Here is a 13,294-nt window from a genome sequence, read left to right as displayed (position 1 = left end):
ATGCATGGGCCGTATAGCAGGGGGCTCCCCTCCTCCCCCCTTCCCAGGGCTCTAAGACAAGAGCCTTCTCCTCGGTGGGGCTTAGGCACCACCCTGCCTCCCCTGAGCCCAGATATCTCCTGTGAAAGAAACACCTTGGCGTTCACACACTGAAATATACCAGGTCACATTCTGCAGTGGTAGAGACTCAGATACACGTGGTTGGAAACCCTGCGTCCAGTACCCTCTCAGGATTCATGCGCTTAGATAGACTGGGGTGGCTGACCCTGTCCAAGCTCCACAGCTAGATAACACCTGGTCAGGTAGATTCTCTCAGCTACCCCTGGTCAGAGAGACCTAGAGAGTTACACCTGGTCAGATGCCCCTAGACGGTTTTAAACAGGGAAATACACAGGGTCGGATAGAACTGGTCCCCTAACCTCAGACAGAGACTCCTCTGGTTAGAGACACTTGATCACATTTACACTGAGACACACTTAGGCAGATATACCCACGTAGAATCAGGACCCTGACATAGCCCCAGGCAGATACATACAGATTCAGGTCAGATAGTCCTGGGCAGTTCCCCTCAGACAGATCTCCTGGTCAGATTTATCCTGTCAGCTTCACCCAATCCACATACATGTGGTCAGAGTCACACACTGACAGACCCTGTCGTCGAGACCGTGAGAGGCTCCAGGTCAGACACTGACAGTCAAGCGTACTCGTGTGGATTTGTACCCCAAGGTACATCCGGCCAGATTCACACCCTGAGATACAGTTGGTTCCTGCATATCTTGGTCAGATATATGGGGTTGGATTCACCCAGTCAGATCGACTTGATCTTTAGAAACACTTGATCCGGTTGACACACTACCTGGGCAGAGAGACCCCAGGTCCCCACACTGAATCCCCCCGTTAGATGTAGTGGATCAGACACCCCGCTCAGATCCCCGGACAGATTCACTCACGAAATGTACTCAGGCAGAACATACAGATTCACCTGGGCAGGTTCTCCCGCTCTGTGCCTCCCCTGTGTTCCTCCCTCGTGCCTGCCTGGCTCATTCCCCTCTTGTCCCCACAGCCCTCCAGTGCCCGGCCCACAGTCACTACAAGCTCTGTGGTGACTCCTGCCCTGTGAGCTGCCCTAGCCTCTCAGCGCCCGAGGGCTGCGAATCCACCTGCCGGGAGGGCTGTTTCTGCGACGCTGGCTTTGTGCTTAGTGGAGACACCTGCGTGCCTGTGGGCCAGTGCGGCTGCCTCCACGAGGGCCGCTACTACCCGCTGGGCAAGGACTTCTACCCGGGTCCTGAGTGTGAGCGGCGCTGCGAGTGTGGGCCGGGCGGCCAGGTCAGCTGCCAGGAGGGCGCGGCCTGCGGGCCCTACGAGGAGTGCCGGTTACAGGATGGCGTCCAGGCCTGTCGCCCTACAGGCTGTGGCCGCTGCCTGGCCAGCGGGGGCGTCCACTACATTACCCTCGACGGCCGTGCCTATGACCTGCATGGCTCCTGCTCCTATATCTTGGCCCAGGTCTGCCACCCACAGCCTGGGGACGAGGACTTTACCATTGTGCTTGAGAATAATGCGGCTGGAGACCCCCAGCGTCTGGTGGTTACTGTGGCTGGCCAGGTGGTGGGCCTGGCTCGAGGGCCACAGGTAAGTGGACGTGGCCTTGCCCTGGGGATCTGAGGGCAACCTGGTCCCACCTTGGAGGCTCTGAGGGGGACAGGGCCCACCCTGGGGGTTTTGAGCGAGATATGACCCTGCCCCACGGGGGACTGAACGAGACACAGCCCTGCCCTGGGGTCTCTGAAGGGGACACGACCCTACCCTGGGAAGTCTGGGGGGGACATGGCCCCACCCCAGTGTGACTGAGAGAGAGACAGCTGCATCCTGGGAGTCTGAGGGAACTGCCTTACCTGTGCTTCTATGAGCCCTGACGCATCTGACCCTCCATCCAGGTCACTGTGGATGGCGAGGCTGTAGCCCTGCCTGTGGCTGTGGGCCACGTGCGGGTGACCGCCGAGGGCCGGAACATGATTCTGCAGACCACCAAGGAGCTGCGTCTTCTCTTTGACGGCGATGCCTACATCCTCATATCCATCCCTAGCCCCTTCCGTGACCGGCTTTGTGGCCTCTGTGGGAACTTCAACGGCAACTGGAATGATGACTTTGTCCTGCCCAGTGGCGCCATGGCCCCCAGCGTGGATGCCTTTGGAGCCGCATGGCGGGCACCCGGCTCCTCCCAGGGCTGTGGCGAGGGCTGTGGGCCCCAGGGCTGCCCCCTGTGCTCAGCAGAGGAGACGGCGCCCTATGAGAGCCTTGAGGCCTGCGGGCGGCTCAAGGATGCCAAGGGCCCCTTCTCGGCCTGCCATGCAGCTCTGAGCCCCTCTGAGTACTTCCGCCAGTGCGTGTATGACCTCTGTGCCCAGAAGGGCAACAGTGCCGCCCTCTGCCGCAGCCTGTCAGCCTACACAGCGGCCTGCCAGGCAGCTGGCGTGGCCGTGAAGCCCTGGAGGACAGACAGCTTCTGCCGTGAGTGTCCATGGGCCCCTGGGAGGACTTCAGCCCAGGCTCGGGGGTACCCTCTGGCCTGCTCCCTGTCCTGTGTGCATCTCAGGAGCAGTCCCCAGCTCCTCCCCCAGCACACCCTGCTGGCTTCCCTCCTGCCTGGCTGACCGGCCCTTCTCAGACTCCTTTCAGGGGCCTGCTCTCCTGAGACCTCAGATGCAGTTCTTCTCAAGGCCCATCCGGAACCTTTTTTGTGGTGACCTTGGAGGGTGGGTCGGGCAGGTCAGAAGCTCACACAATAAAGCCTGAGTCTGTGGCTCACCCAGTTCCTCCAGGATGGGACCGTAGCCCCTCAGATCCTTTAAGACAAGGCTGCAGCTCCCTCAGACGCCCAGCCCAAGACTGTACCTCTTAGATACCCCCAGTTAGGGCTTATCTGTTTCCTTCAAACCCCCAGGACAGGGCCATGTCTCCTTGGACTCTCCTGGACAAGGCAGTGGCCACTCATGCCCCCAGGGCAGGGCTGTGTCTCCTTCATTCTCCTCAGGGTAGGACCTACATCCAGGCCCATACCTACCCTTATAGCCTTAGATTTGTCCTCGGTGCTGGCAGTAGACACTGCCTGTCTCCATGTCTGACCTCTCTCCTGACTGCCAGCCTCATGGGTCCAGTGACCTCCTGGACACTTTGCACTTGGTGTCCTCAGGGTCCCTCACACACCTCCTGTGTTCCTGTATGACATCAGCATTTCACCCCAAACCTGGTCCTCCTATTCCTGATCCTGGTCCTTATCGCGGGGCAGCCACACCATCCACCAGTTGCTTAGCCAGAGCCCAGGCCCTCACTCTGGTTGCTTCCCCTGGGTCCTCACAGCCCCCATCCTGGCCCTGACCCCTCTGCCTGTGCTTGCCGCATCCTGGCCCTGACCTTCTGTCTGTATTTCCCCAATGCAGCCCTGATCACACTGGGCCATCGCTATCTGTCCCACTGACAGATAGAGCAGGGCCTGGAGCTGTCTTCATTGCCGTGTCCCCAGCACCGGCAGCCCAGAGCTGGGTGTGCAGTAGGCCCCATTCATTATTCAGTGGCCGTGTGTAGGCATGACCCCACCCTGCCTTCTCTCTCCGCAGCGCTCCAGTGCCCTGCCCACAGCCACTACTCTATCTGCACGCGCTCCTGCCAGGGCTCCTGTGCGGCTCTCTCTGGCCTCACGGGCTGCACCACCCGCTGCTTTGAGGGCTGCGAGTGTGACGACCGCTTCCTGCTGTCCCAGGGTGTCTGCATCCCTGTCCAAGACTGCGGCTGCACCCATGACGGCCGATACTTGCCAGTAAGCAGGAGCTTGAGATGGGCAGGGAGGGTGGAGGGGCTTGAGGGGGACTCAGAGTTTCTGTGCTGACCCCCTCGAGGATGGGGACAGAGAGGCTGCCACCACTTCCCTGCTGTGTGACTCAATGTTAGTAACGTCCCTGTGTTAGTTTCCTGTGGCTGCTGTGACGAATGACTGCAACTCGGTGCCTTAAAACAAGAGAAATTTATTCTCTCACAGTTCTGGAGACCAGAAGACAGAAATCAGGATAACTGGGGCAAGATGTCGGCAGGGCGGCACTCCCTCCAGAGGCTGTAGGGGAAGAGCTGTTCCTTGCCTCTCCCAGCGTTTGGTGGCTGCAGGCATTCCTTGGCTTATGGCCATGTCACTCCAATTTCTGCTTCCATGTCGCATTTCCCCTCCTCTTCTGTATGTGTCATAAAATTTCCCTCTGGCTCCTCCTTATAAGGATACACTTGATTGTGTTTAAGGCCCACCCAGGATAATTTCAGCATCTCAAAAATTCTTAATCACAACTGCAAACCCCCTTTTTCCATGTGAGGTAACATTTACTGGGTCTAGGAGCTGATGTCTTTGGGGTGGCCATTATCGGACCTACTACAGTCTCCTTCCTGAGCCTCATTTTCTCCATCTGTAAAATGGGGTTAGTCATCATCCTTGCACCATAGGTGTCTGAGGAATCGGGGGTGATTGTGCTTGAAAGGCACCCACTGAGCACTGGGCCTCACCCTCCATGTTCATCACACTCAGTAAAAATAATAGTAATTTATAGCAGAGCACAGCTACAGTCATTTAATAATGGAAGCGAAAGTTAATAGTTGATTTACTTTTGTGATTGATATTTTTTGAGTCCTTACTATGCACCAAGTTTGTTATAGACGTCATTTGATAGTAACAGCGATTCTACGAGTCACGTACTATTGTTATTTTCCCCATTTTATGGATGACAGAGAGAAGTCAGCCCAAGGCTACCTGTTAGCAAGTGGGGAGTCTGGGATGCACACCCCAGCAGCCTGGGCTCACCTTCTGAACTACTAGGCTGTCCTGCTTCTTCAAAAGCATATTTATCAAATAAAGGAAAGATGGATTACCACATCCCTTCCCTGTTCCTCCCAGTTTTATTAACGGCAGAAAGGTAGGCTAGAGTGTCTAGAAGTGCAGAACTTCTGCGGAAGAAGATGCCAAACTACTCCTACTCCTTCCTTCAGGCCTCACCGCCTACAGGAAGCCCTCTCTGATCCCCTAGGTGGGGTTAGGCTCCTCCTCTGGACCCCCACAGACCCCTGTGCTTCCCCATGCCAGCCTTGACCACTCTGCCCGTGCTAGGTTTCTTGGATTTGTAGGTCTGATATTCAGGGGAGAGGTCTGGGCTGGAGACATAAATCTGGGAGTCATCAGTATAGAGATGGTAATTTTTTTTTAATTAAATGTATTCATTTTGTTTAAAGCTCTCAAACTTTTATTTTTAAATAATTCAAATTTAAGAAAAATTACAAGAATAGTACAAAGAACTCCTGCCTACCCTTTACTCAGGTACTTCGAATGTTGACCTTTTTTGCCACTTTATCATCCCCCCCCCCTCTCTCTCTCTCTCTCTCTCTCTCTCTCTCTCTATATATATATATATATATATATATATATGTTTGTATGCATACACACATACTGCTTTTTCTGCACCATTTGAGAGTATGATGCAGACATAGTACCCCTTTACCCCTAAATACTTTTGCAAGGATTTCTTAAGAATAAAAAAACTCATTTGATCTGACCACAATACAATTCAAAGTCAGAAAATTAATACTGACTTGATACTGTTATCTAACGTAAAGGTTTTATTTGAATTTCACCTGTTGTCTCAATAATGGTCTCTATAACAATTACCCACACCCGACCCACACCCTGGGCCAGGGTGCAGCTGAGGATCAGACACTGCTTTTAGTCTTCATGAGATTTGGTGAGATCACCAGGTAGTAAATGGTAGATAGAGAAAGAATAGATCTGAGGACTAAGCCCTGGGCAGGATAGTGTTCAGGATTTGGGAGATGAGGAGGAACTTGAAAATGCAGTGAAGAAAGAACAGCCAGTCAGACAGGAGAAAACCAGGAGAAAGTCCATTTCCTGGAATTGGGTTTCCAGAGCCCTCTGTTCTAGGCTGGGGGTGCCAGGACTCTGGAATATCTCCAGTGCCCACTCCTACCTGTATCAGTTAGCTTTTGCTGGGTTGCAAACCACCCCCAAGACACAGTGGCTTAAAACAACGGTTTGTTTAGTTCACAATTCTGCAGCTCTGCAGTTTGGGCTGGGATCAGCAGGGCAGTTCTTCTGCCACCCCTGGGCTCACTCATACATCTGTGGTCCCCCAGTGGGTCAGCTGAGGGCTGGCTGTCTCTCTTCCACGGGGTCTCTCATACTCAGGCAGGCTAGCCTGTGGTGTCTGGGAAGGGTTCCGAGAAAGAGAGAAGAAATCTGTAAGGTCTCTTGAGGTCCAGGCTTGAACCTGGCACAGCGTTGCTTCTGCTGCATTGTAATAACCAAGGCATAGTCTTAAGGCCAGCCCAGATTCGTGAGGAAGGGGAAACTCCATTTCTTAATGAGAGCTACTGCAAAGTCACTCTGCATGGGCCCAGAGGGTTGACGGGTTGTGTCTGTTTTTTCAGTCCACCGCACCACTGTAACCTGGCCCCTTTCTGTGCACAGGCGAACTCCTCCCTGCTGACCTCAGACTGCAGCGAGCGCTGTTCCTGCTCCTCGAGCACCGGCCAGACGTGCCAAGCGGCCAGCTGTCCGCCAGGCCGCGTATGCGAGGTCCAGGCTGGGGTCCGGGACTGCTGGGTCTCCCGTGGCCTCTGTTCCCTCTCTGTGGATGCCAACCTCACCACCTTCGATGGGGCCCGCAGTGCCGTCAGCTCCCCTGGCATCTATGAGCTCTCTTTCCGCTGCCCAAGACTACAGGAGACCGTCCCGTGGTACCGTGTGGTTGCTGATGTCTGGCCCTGCGATAGCAAAGCTGCAGTTCTGGGCCACGTTCACATCTTCTTCCAGGATGGACTGGTGACTGTGACCCGAAAGAAGGGCGTGTGGGTAAGCCTGGACACAGGGGGCATGTCTCCCCTGAGCTTTGTTCTTCCTGTTGCAGTGTCCCTACATTCCTGGCAGCCCATCTGCCTTGCTGTCTGTTTTCTTTACAGATCTCTGCAGTTTGTTTCTCGGGATTTCTATTTGTGTCAGTACTTCAAACTTAGTCCCTCTATTCTGGCTGAGCTCTTGAAGAGCAAAAGCACATTCAAGTAACTTACTAGTTTTGATTTTAGTGTTAACCAAGACTCTGTTGGTTGCAAGTGACAGAAAACCAAATTCAGAGTGCCTTGAGTAAAAATGAATTGATTGGCCCACATAACTAGAAAATCCAGGGGCAGAGCCTCAGGAGTGGCTGGATCCAGGTGCCTGGCAGTGTCATCGGAATTTGTACCTCTGTGTTTTAGACTTGCTGTCTCCCAAATCAGCTTCATTCTCTGTGACTCCCCACAACATACTCATGAGACAGGGACTATTATTATCCCCATTTTACACAGAGGGGAAACTAGGGCCCCGGAAGGTGACATCATTTACCCAAGTCACTCAGAGAGTACCCGGGAGATCCAGGCTTTGAACCCACCGGCACCCAGGCTCTGAACTACTTCGATGGGAATGGAGTGTGGTGGTGACTGTGTGGATATAAGGGACCAAGATGGACTCCAGGTGCAGTGCTCAGTGGGAACACCCTTTGGACTCTATCAATCCCAGGCCACTCGACCCTTCCCTCAGCCGTCTTTCAGCTTGCTCTTAGGGGCCCCTCAGGCCTGTCATTGTTTGCCTCATGAGTCCATTCCAGCCCCAGTGGGTTCTCCCTTCTGCCCCTTGACTTCTGTTGACTTACCACTGCCTTGCATTTACCAAACCCCACAGTTCTCACCACCCCAATTCCAAATTTCTAGAGAGAGAATCTGGCCGAACTGAGGGCTGATGCTGACTCAGTCTAATCACCCGTGGCCCAAGTAATAGAGCCTAAGACCCACACACAGATGTCAGGCTGCCCTAAAGTTCCCATGTCTCTGTTCCCATGACCTGTTCATTGATTGCAGAGACATCCACTGGTGTCCTCTGGGTCTCGTGGGGCGATAAAGCCAATGCTCCCCACACTCCTCCCCCAATGAATGGTCTGTCTGCATCCCTCCACCAAGGCATCGAGCTGGTCCAAGACTCAGCCCTGCTGAAAGCAGGGAAGCTTGAGTTCTCTTGTTAGTGTAATCTGGACCAGTCCCTCTTTTTCTCTGGCCTCTGCTTGATCCATAATTCAGGTGAACAGACCCCTGCTCTTGACCTTCCCTTGCTCCTCTATCAAGAAACGATTCTCTACACAGCAGATGTTCTAGAAATGTGAATCAGATCAGGGCATTCTGTGCTTAAAACTCTACAGTGACTCCCCAGAACAACATTCCAAACTCAAGCCACCTCCCTGCCATGGCCTTGTGTGATCGGACTGCTGCCAGCCTCACCAACCTCATTTCCTACAGCTCCTTCCCTCATTGGCTGTGCGGATAATAGGCCAAGCTGGCCTTTATCCTATTCATACAGCAGAGCAAGCTTGTTCCCACCTCGGGGCCTTTGCATTCGCCGTTCCCACTGCTGCAATGCAGATTTTCTAAGAGTTGGCTCCTTCTCATCCTTCAGACCTCAGTTCTGGCATTGCTTCTACCGAGAGGCCTTTCCCAACTACCTATGGAAGCTCTGACTCCATCCCAGTCTCAGTGCTGTTACTCTGTTTTACTTCCTTCAAGTGCTTATCACTATCTGAGGTTATCCGTTACTTCTTTGTGTTTGTTGCCTTTCTCCATTACCAGAATACAATCCTCAGATGGGCAGGGATCCTGTTCATCTTGATCATCACTTTGTCACCAGTACCCAGATCAGGGCCTGGCACCAAGAGGTTACCCAGGAAAAGTTTGGTTTTGTGAATACATTCATCCCTGTTCCCTCCACACCAGGCCATGTGCTGGGCAACACAGATAACTCAGACCCAGTTCTTATATCGTCGAAGCTTGCAGCCAGGTGAAACTTTCCATCCATCTCTCCAACTATCCTTCACTGCATCCATCCCTCCTTCTCTCCTCCTTCTACCTCTCTTTCCTTTTTCCCTCTCTTCCTCACCCCTCCCCTCCCTCCATTCCTTCCTTCCATCCATCCATTTATTCACCCACCCATCCATCCATCTTTTCAGACCTATCTACCTATCTTTCCAGTCTATCTACCCACCTCTCCAATCATCTGGCAGAGGAAGAGTCACATGAAAAAGCATTTAGAAAAAAAGAACTTTTCTTTGAAACAAGGCTTGCTAGGGAATCTAACTTCAGAAGGGTTAACTCATCGAAGAAAACAGACAACAGGACTTCCCTGGTGGCACAGTGGTTGAGAATCTGCCTGCCGATGCAGGGGACACGGGTTCAAGCCCTGGTCCGGGAAGATCCCACATGCTGCAGAGCAACTAAGCCCGTGTGCCACAACTACTGAGCCTGCGCTCTAGAGCCCGCAAGCCACACCTACTGAGCTCGTACGCCACAACTACTGAAGCCCATGCACCTAGAGCCTGTGCTCCGCAACAAGAGAAGCCACCGCGATGAGAAGCCCGCGCGCCACAATGAAGAGTAGCCCCCACTCGCCCCAACTAGAGAAAGCCCGTGTGCAGCAATGAAGACCCGATGCAGCCATAAGTAAATAAATAGATAGATAGATAGATAAATTTATTTTTTTAAAAAAACCAACAGACACAGTTATTTAAAGGGGAAAACTCACAAGGTTACCAAGGTTACTGAGTTCACAGCCAGTGATGGAGAAATATAGTCATTTTCTCACATGATCATTATACTTGCTAGGTCATTACTTGTCTTCAGACATCAGCATTGAAAAAATAAGGGATGAAGCTGCCTTGTTAGGGAACCAGTAACTTATAGGAAATGCTCAAGTGTTCTTTTCTTTTGTAAACTAGAATCAGACAGGATGATGCTGGGGTTTGACTGATTGTTTGTTTATCTATCTGGTACAAGTGCTTCCCCCCAACCCCGGCCGCCCTTGGAATGTTGTGTGCACGCCCGCTTATGCATTGATCCATCTGTTCATCCATCCGCTCCCTGTCCTTCTATCCGTCCATCCACATCTCCAGCTACCTTAGGTCTCCATCTCTCCATTTGGTGCAATCATCCAGGTCTCCATCTCTTTCAGAATCCGCATCTCTGCTTCCACTCCTTGAACTTGTTGTCTTCCTTGGGCTCTCCATCCTAGTAACACCCCAGCTCTCCTGTGGTTCCAGCTCACCTCTGTGTTTCACCCACCCTCCCCCAACCACCAGGTGAATGGTGTCCAAGTGGATCTCCCAGCTGAGGTGTTAACGTCTGTGTCTGTGAGTCGGAATCCTGATGGCTCCGTGCTAGTCCAGCAGAAGGCAGGGGTTCGGGTGCAGCTTGGCACCGATGGGCAGCTAGCTGTGGTGGTCAGCGATGACCATGCTGGGATGCTGTGTGGGGCCTGCGGAAACTTTGACACGGACCAGACCAATGATGGGCATGACTCCCAGAAGGAGACAACACTGGAAAACTGGAGAGCACAGGACTTCTCCCCATGGTGAGGAATGTAGCTTGGAAGCCAGGCTAATTGGAGCAGGGGCACCTGGGTCCTCATGGGAAAGGGGCAGTCGGGATGGGTGCTCAGTCTACAAAAAGTGCTAAGTGTCTGTCTCTTGCAGTCTGGACTGATCCGTCATCCACCGGGAATGAGGACTTCAGGACCTGAGCCCCCTGGAGGTTGCAATAATTGAGGGATGCTCTCTGTCACTGTATGTCCCTCATCCACTCTACCCCTTTGCTGAGCCACTGAGGCCAGCTGGGAAAGCATTGAATAAATATCTTAAGCTAAGCTGCATACCAATGTGCCTGTCTTCTGTCTTCTCATCCCTGACATTCCTTCCTGCACAGCAGGTGTCAGATGCCTGGGGAATCTGGCACGTGATGAATATTTGTTGGCCGGTGAGGGGATGGATGGATGGAGATAGATGGGTAGATTGGGAATAAGATGGGTGGGGAAATGGGAAAATGGAGAAATGGAGGATTAGAAAAATGGATGGATGAGAAGATGAATAATTGCAGGGAAGAAGTAGAAAATGAAAAGAAAGATCAATAGATTCTGACTTTATCATTTATAACCCTGGCACGTTAATGTCTCTGTCATTCGGTTTCCTCATGCGTTTTAGTCCACTCAGGTTGCTGTGACAAAATACCATAAAATGGGTGGCTCATAAACAACAGAAGTTTAAATTTCTCACAGTTCTGGAGGCTGGGAAGTCCGAGATCAAGGCATCAGCAGATTCGGTGTCTGGTAAGAGCCTGCTTTCTGGTTCATAGGTGGCTATCTCATGCGCCCTTGGTGGAAGGACAAGGGTATTCTCTGGGCCTCTTTTATAAAGACACTAATCTCATTCACGAAGGCTCCACCCTTACGACCTATCACTTCCCAAAGTCCCCACCTCCAAATATTATCACATTGGAGATAGGTTCCGACACATGAATTTTGAGGGGACACAAACATTCAGCCAAAAGCATCATATTTAGAGTAGAGCTAAGGATGGGACTTCCCTGGTCCAGTGGTTAAGACTCTGCACTCCCAAAGCAGCGGGCCCGGGTTCGATCCCTGGTCAGGGAACTAGATCCCCGCATGCCACAACTAAGAGCCTGCATGCTGCAACTAAAGATCCTGCATGCCACAACTAAAGATCCTGCATGCTGCAACTAAAGATCCTGCATGCCACAACTAAGACCCGGTGCAGCCAAATAAATAAATAAATGTTTAAAAAAATAGTAAAGTAGTGTTAAGGATAGTACCTACCTCTCAGAGTTGGAGCAAGGATTTAATTGTTCATCCAAACTACAAGTCAAAAAACTGAAGTCTCTCTTCCCTTTGAAACCTGTCTTGTGCCCTGCCTGTAGTGGTCTTCCCCACCTCAGTGAATAGCACTACCAGTCCTCAGTCTAGCAGCCAGAAAATGGGGAATTGTTCTTCTTCCCTCCCCTTTGCCATCTATTCAGTCCATCAACAAATCTTTCTGGATGGTATCAAAACACACCTGGAATCTGTCTTTCTTATTGTGCCCACTGTCACCACCATCCTCACTCATGTCAACAGTAGCGTACCATCTGCTCTTCCCTGCCTGTAATTCATCCTCACAGCCACTAGATGACTCTTCTTTACATATAAATAGGACCACTGGCTATAAATTTACCTTGTCATAAAATCAAATTCCTTCACCTTGTCCTACAAGGCCCCTGTTAATCTCTTCTGATTCATCTATCACTGTCCTTCCTGCTAACTACGATCTGGGAACCTGATCTTTCAGGGTATTGAACATGCCAAAATTTTTCACTTCATTCCTTTGCGAAAAGCTGTCATCACATGACTAGATGCTTCTCATCCTTCAAATGTCCACTTACATGTTGCTACCTTAAAGAGGGCTTCCACAACCACCTCACTTAAAGTGATTTCCTCTGTTCCTTTCCGTCCTTAACCTGTGGGGTCTGATGCAACTCTGGGTAGTGTGCGAACTGAATTAAAGTATAGGTCAGCAGGTGGAGTCTGCAGAGAACTGGAGAATTGCTTGGTGTGGAGATACATTTGGTGTCAGAAGTGAAGTGTATGAGCACAAAAACAGTTTTCTTTTACGGCATAGGAGGTAACAGGTGCCGTTGCCTGGTAGATACGGGGATAGGAGGATACTGCAGTTCTCTTATGATTGCTTGTATGTTCTCATTCAAGTGGGAAGCAAGGTCATCAGCTAAGAGTAAGAAAGAAAGAGTAAGTTTTGAGGTCTGATGAGAAGAGAGAGCAGTAAAATAATCCTTCAGGAAAATGAGTCCAACTGCTTTGGGAAACAGTGTGTCAGTTTCTTAAAAAGGTAAACATACTCTGATCACGTGACTCAGCCATTTGACTCCTGGGACTCTTCTCAAGAAAAATGAAAGCATTTGTCCACACCCGTACTTGTAAGTGAATGGTTATAGCAGCATTAATAACCTGCACACTGGAAACATCTCGAATGCTCGACAGGCGAACAGACAAACGAAATGTGGCATAGCCATACGATGAATCCTCAGCAATGAAAAGGAACCAACTACTGATACATGCAACCATTCGGAACATGATGCTAAGTGACAAGAGCCAGACGCAGAAGGCTACATATTGTATGGTTTTCTTTGTATGAAACGGAATGATGGATCTGTTCTGAAACTGGATTGCGGTGATGGGCGCACAACTGTATACATTTACTAAAATGTGCGGACCTAGATACACTTAAAATAGGTGGATTTTATGGTATGTAAGTTATGCCTTAATCAGGCATTTTAAAATGAGCACATTTCCCATACTATTAAGAAAAAAAAAGGAAACGAGAGAATG

At 51.1% G+C, this 13,294-nt stretch overlaps 1 protein-coding gene across 1 annotated transcript in view; it reads left to right on the top strand.

Annotated features, from left to right (window-relative positions):
- FCGBP (Fc gamma binding protein) overlaps nucleotides 1–10,630 on the top strand; it is a gene marked incomplete at its 5' end in the record, with an annotated part of 39,277 nt that extends 28,647 nt beyond the window's left edge. The window contains 6 exons of the mRNA XM_079908639.1: nucleotides 1,064–1,635; nucleotides 1,941–2,514; nucleotides 3,621–3,820; nucleotides 6,518–6,901; nucleotides 10,203–10,474; nucleotides 10,596–10,630. Coding sequence (XP_079764765.1) covers nucleotides 1,064–1,635; nucleotides 1,941–2,514; nucleotides 3,621–3,820; nucleotides 6,518–6,901; nucleotides 10,203–10,474; nucleotides 10,596–10,605 — 2,012 coding nt within the window. The 3' untranslated portion in view covers nucleotides 10,606–10,630. The remainder of the gene's footprint in view (nucleotides 1–1,063; nucleotides 1,636–1,940; nucleotides 2,515–3,620; nucleotides 3,821–6,517; nucleotides 6,902–10,202; nucleotides 10,475–10,595) is intronic.
- Between the last annotated feature and the right edge of the window lie 2,664 nt (nucleotides 10,631–13,294).

The sequence above is a fragment of the Stenella coeruleoalba genome, assembly GCF_951394435.1.
Source record: "Stenella coeruleoalba genome assembly, chromosome: 20".
NCBI lineage: Eukaryota > Metazoa > Chordata > Mammalia > Artiodactyla > Delphinidae > Stenella > Stenella coeruleoalba.
Note: the sequence above shows the minus strand (reverse complement) of the source record. Positions and strands in the feature narration are given on the sequence as shown.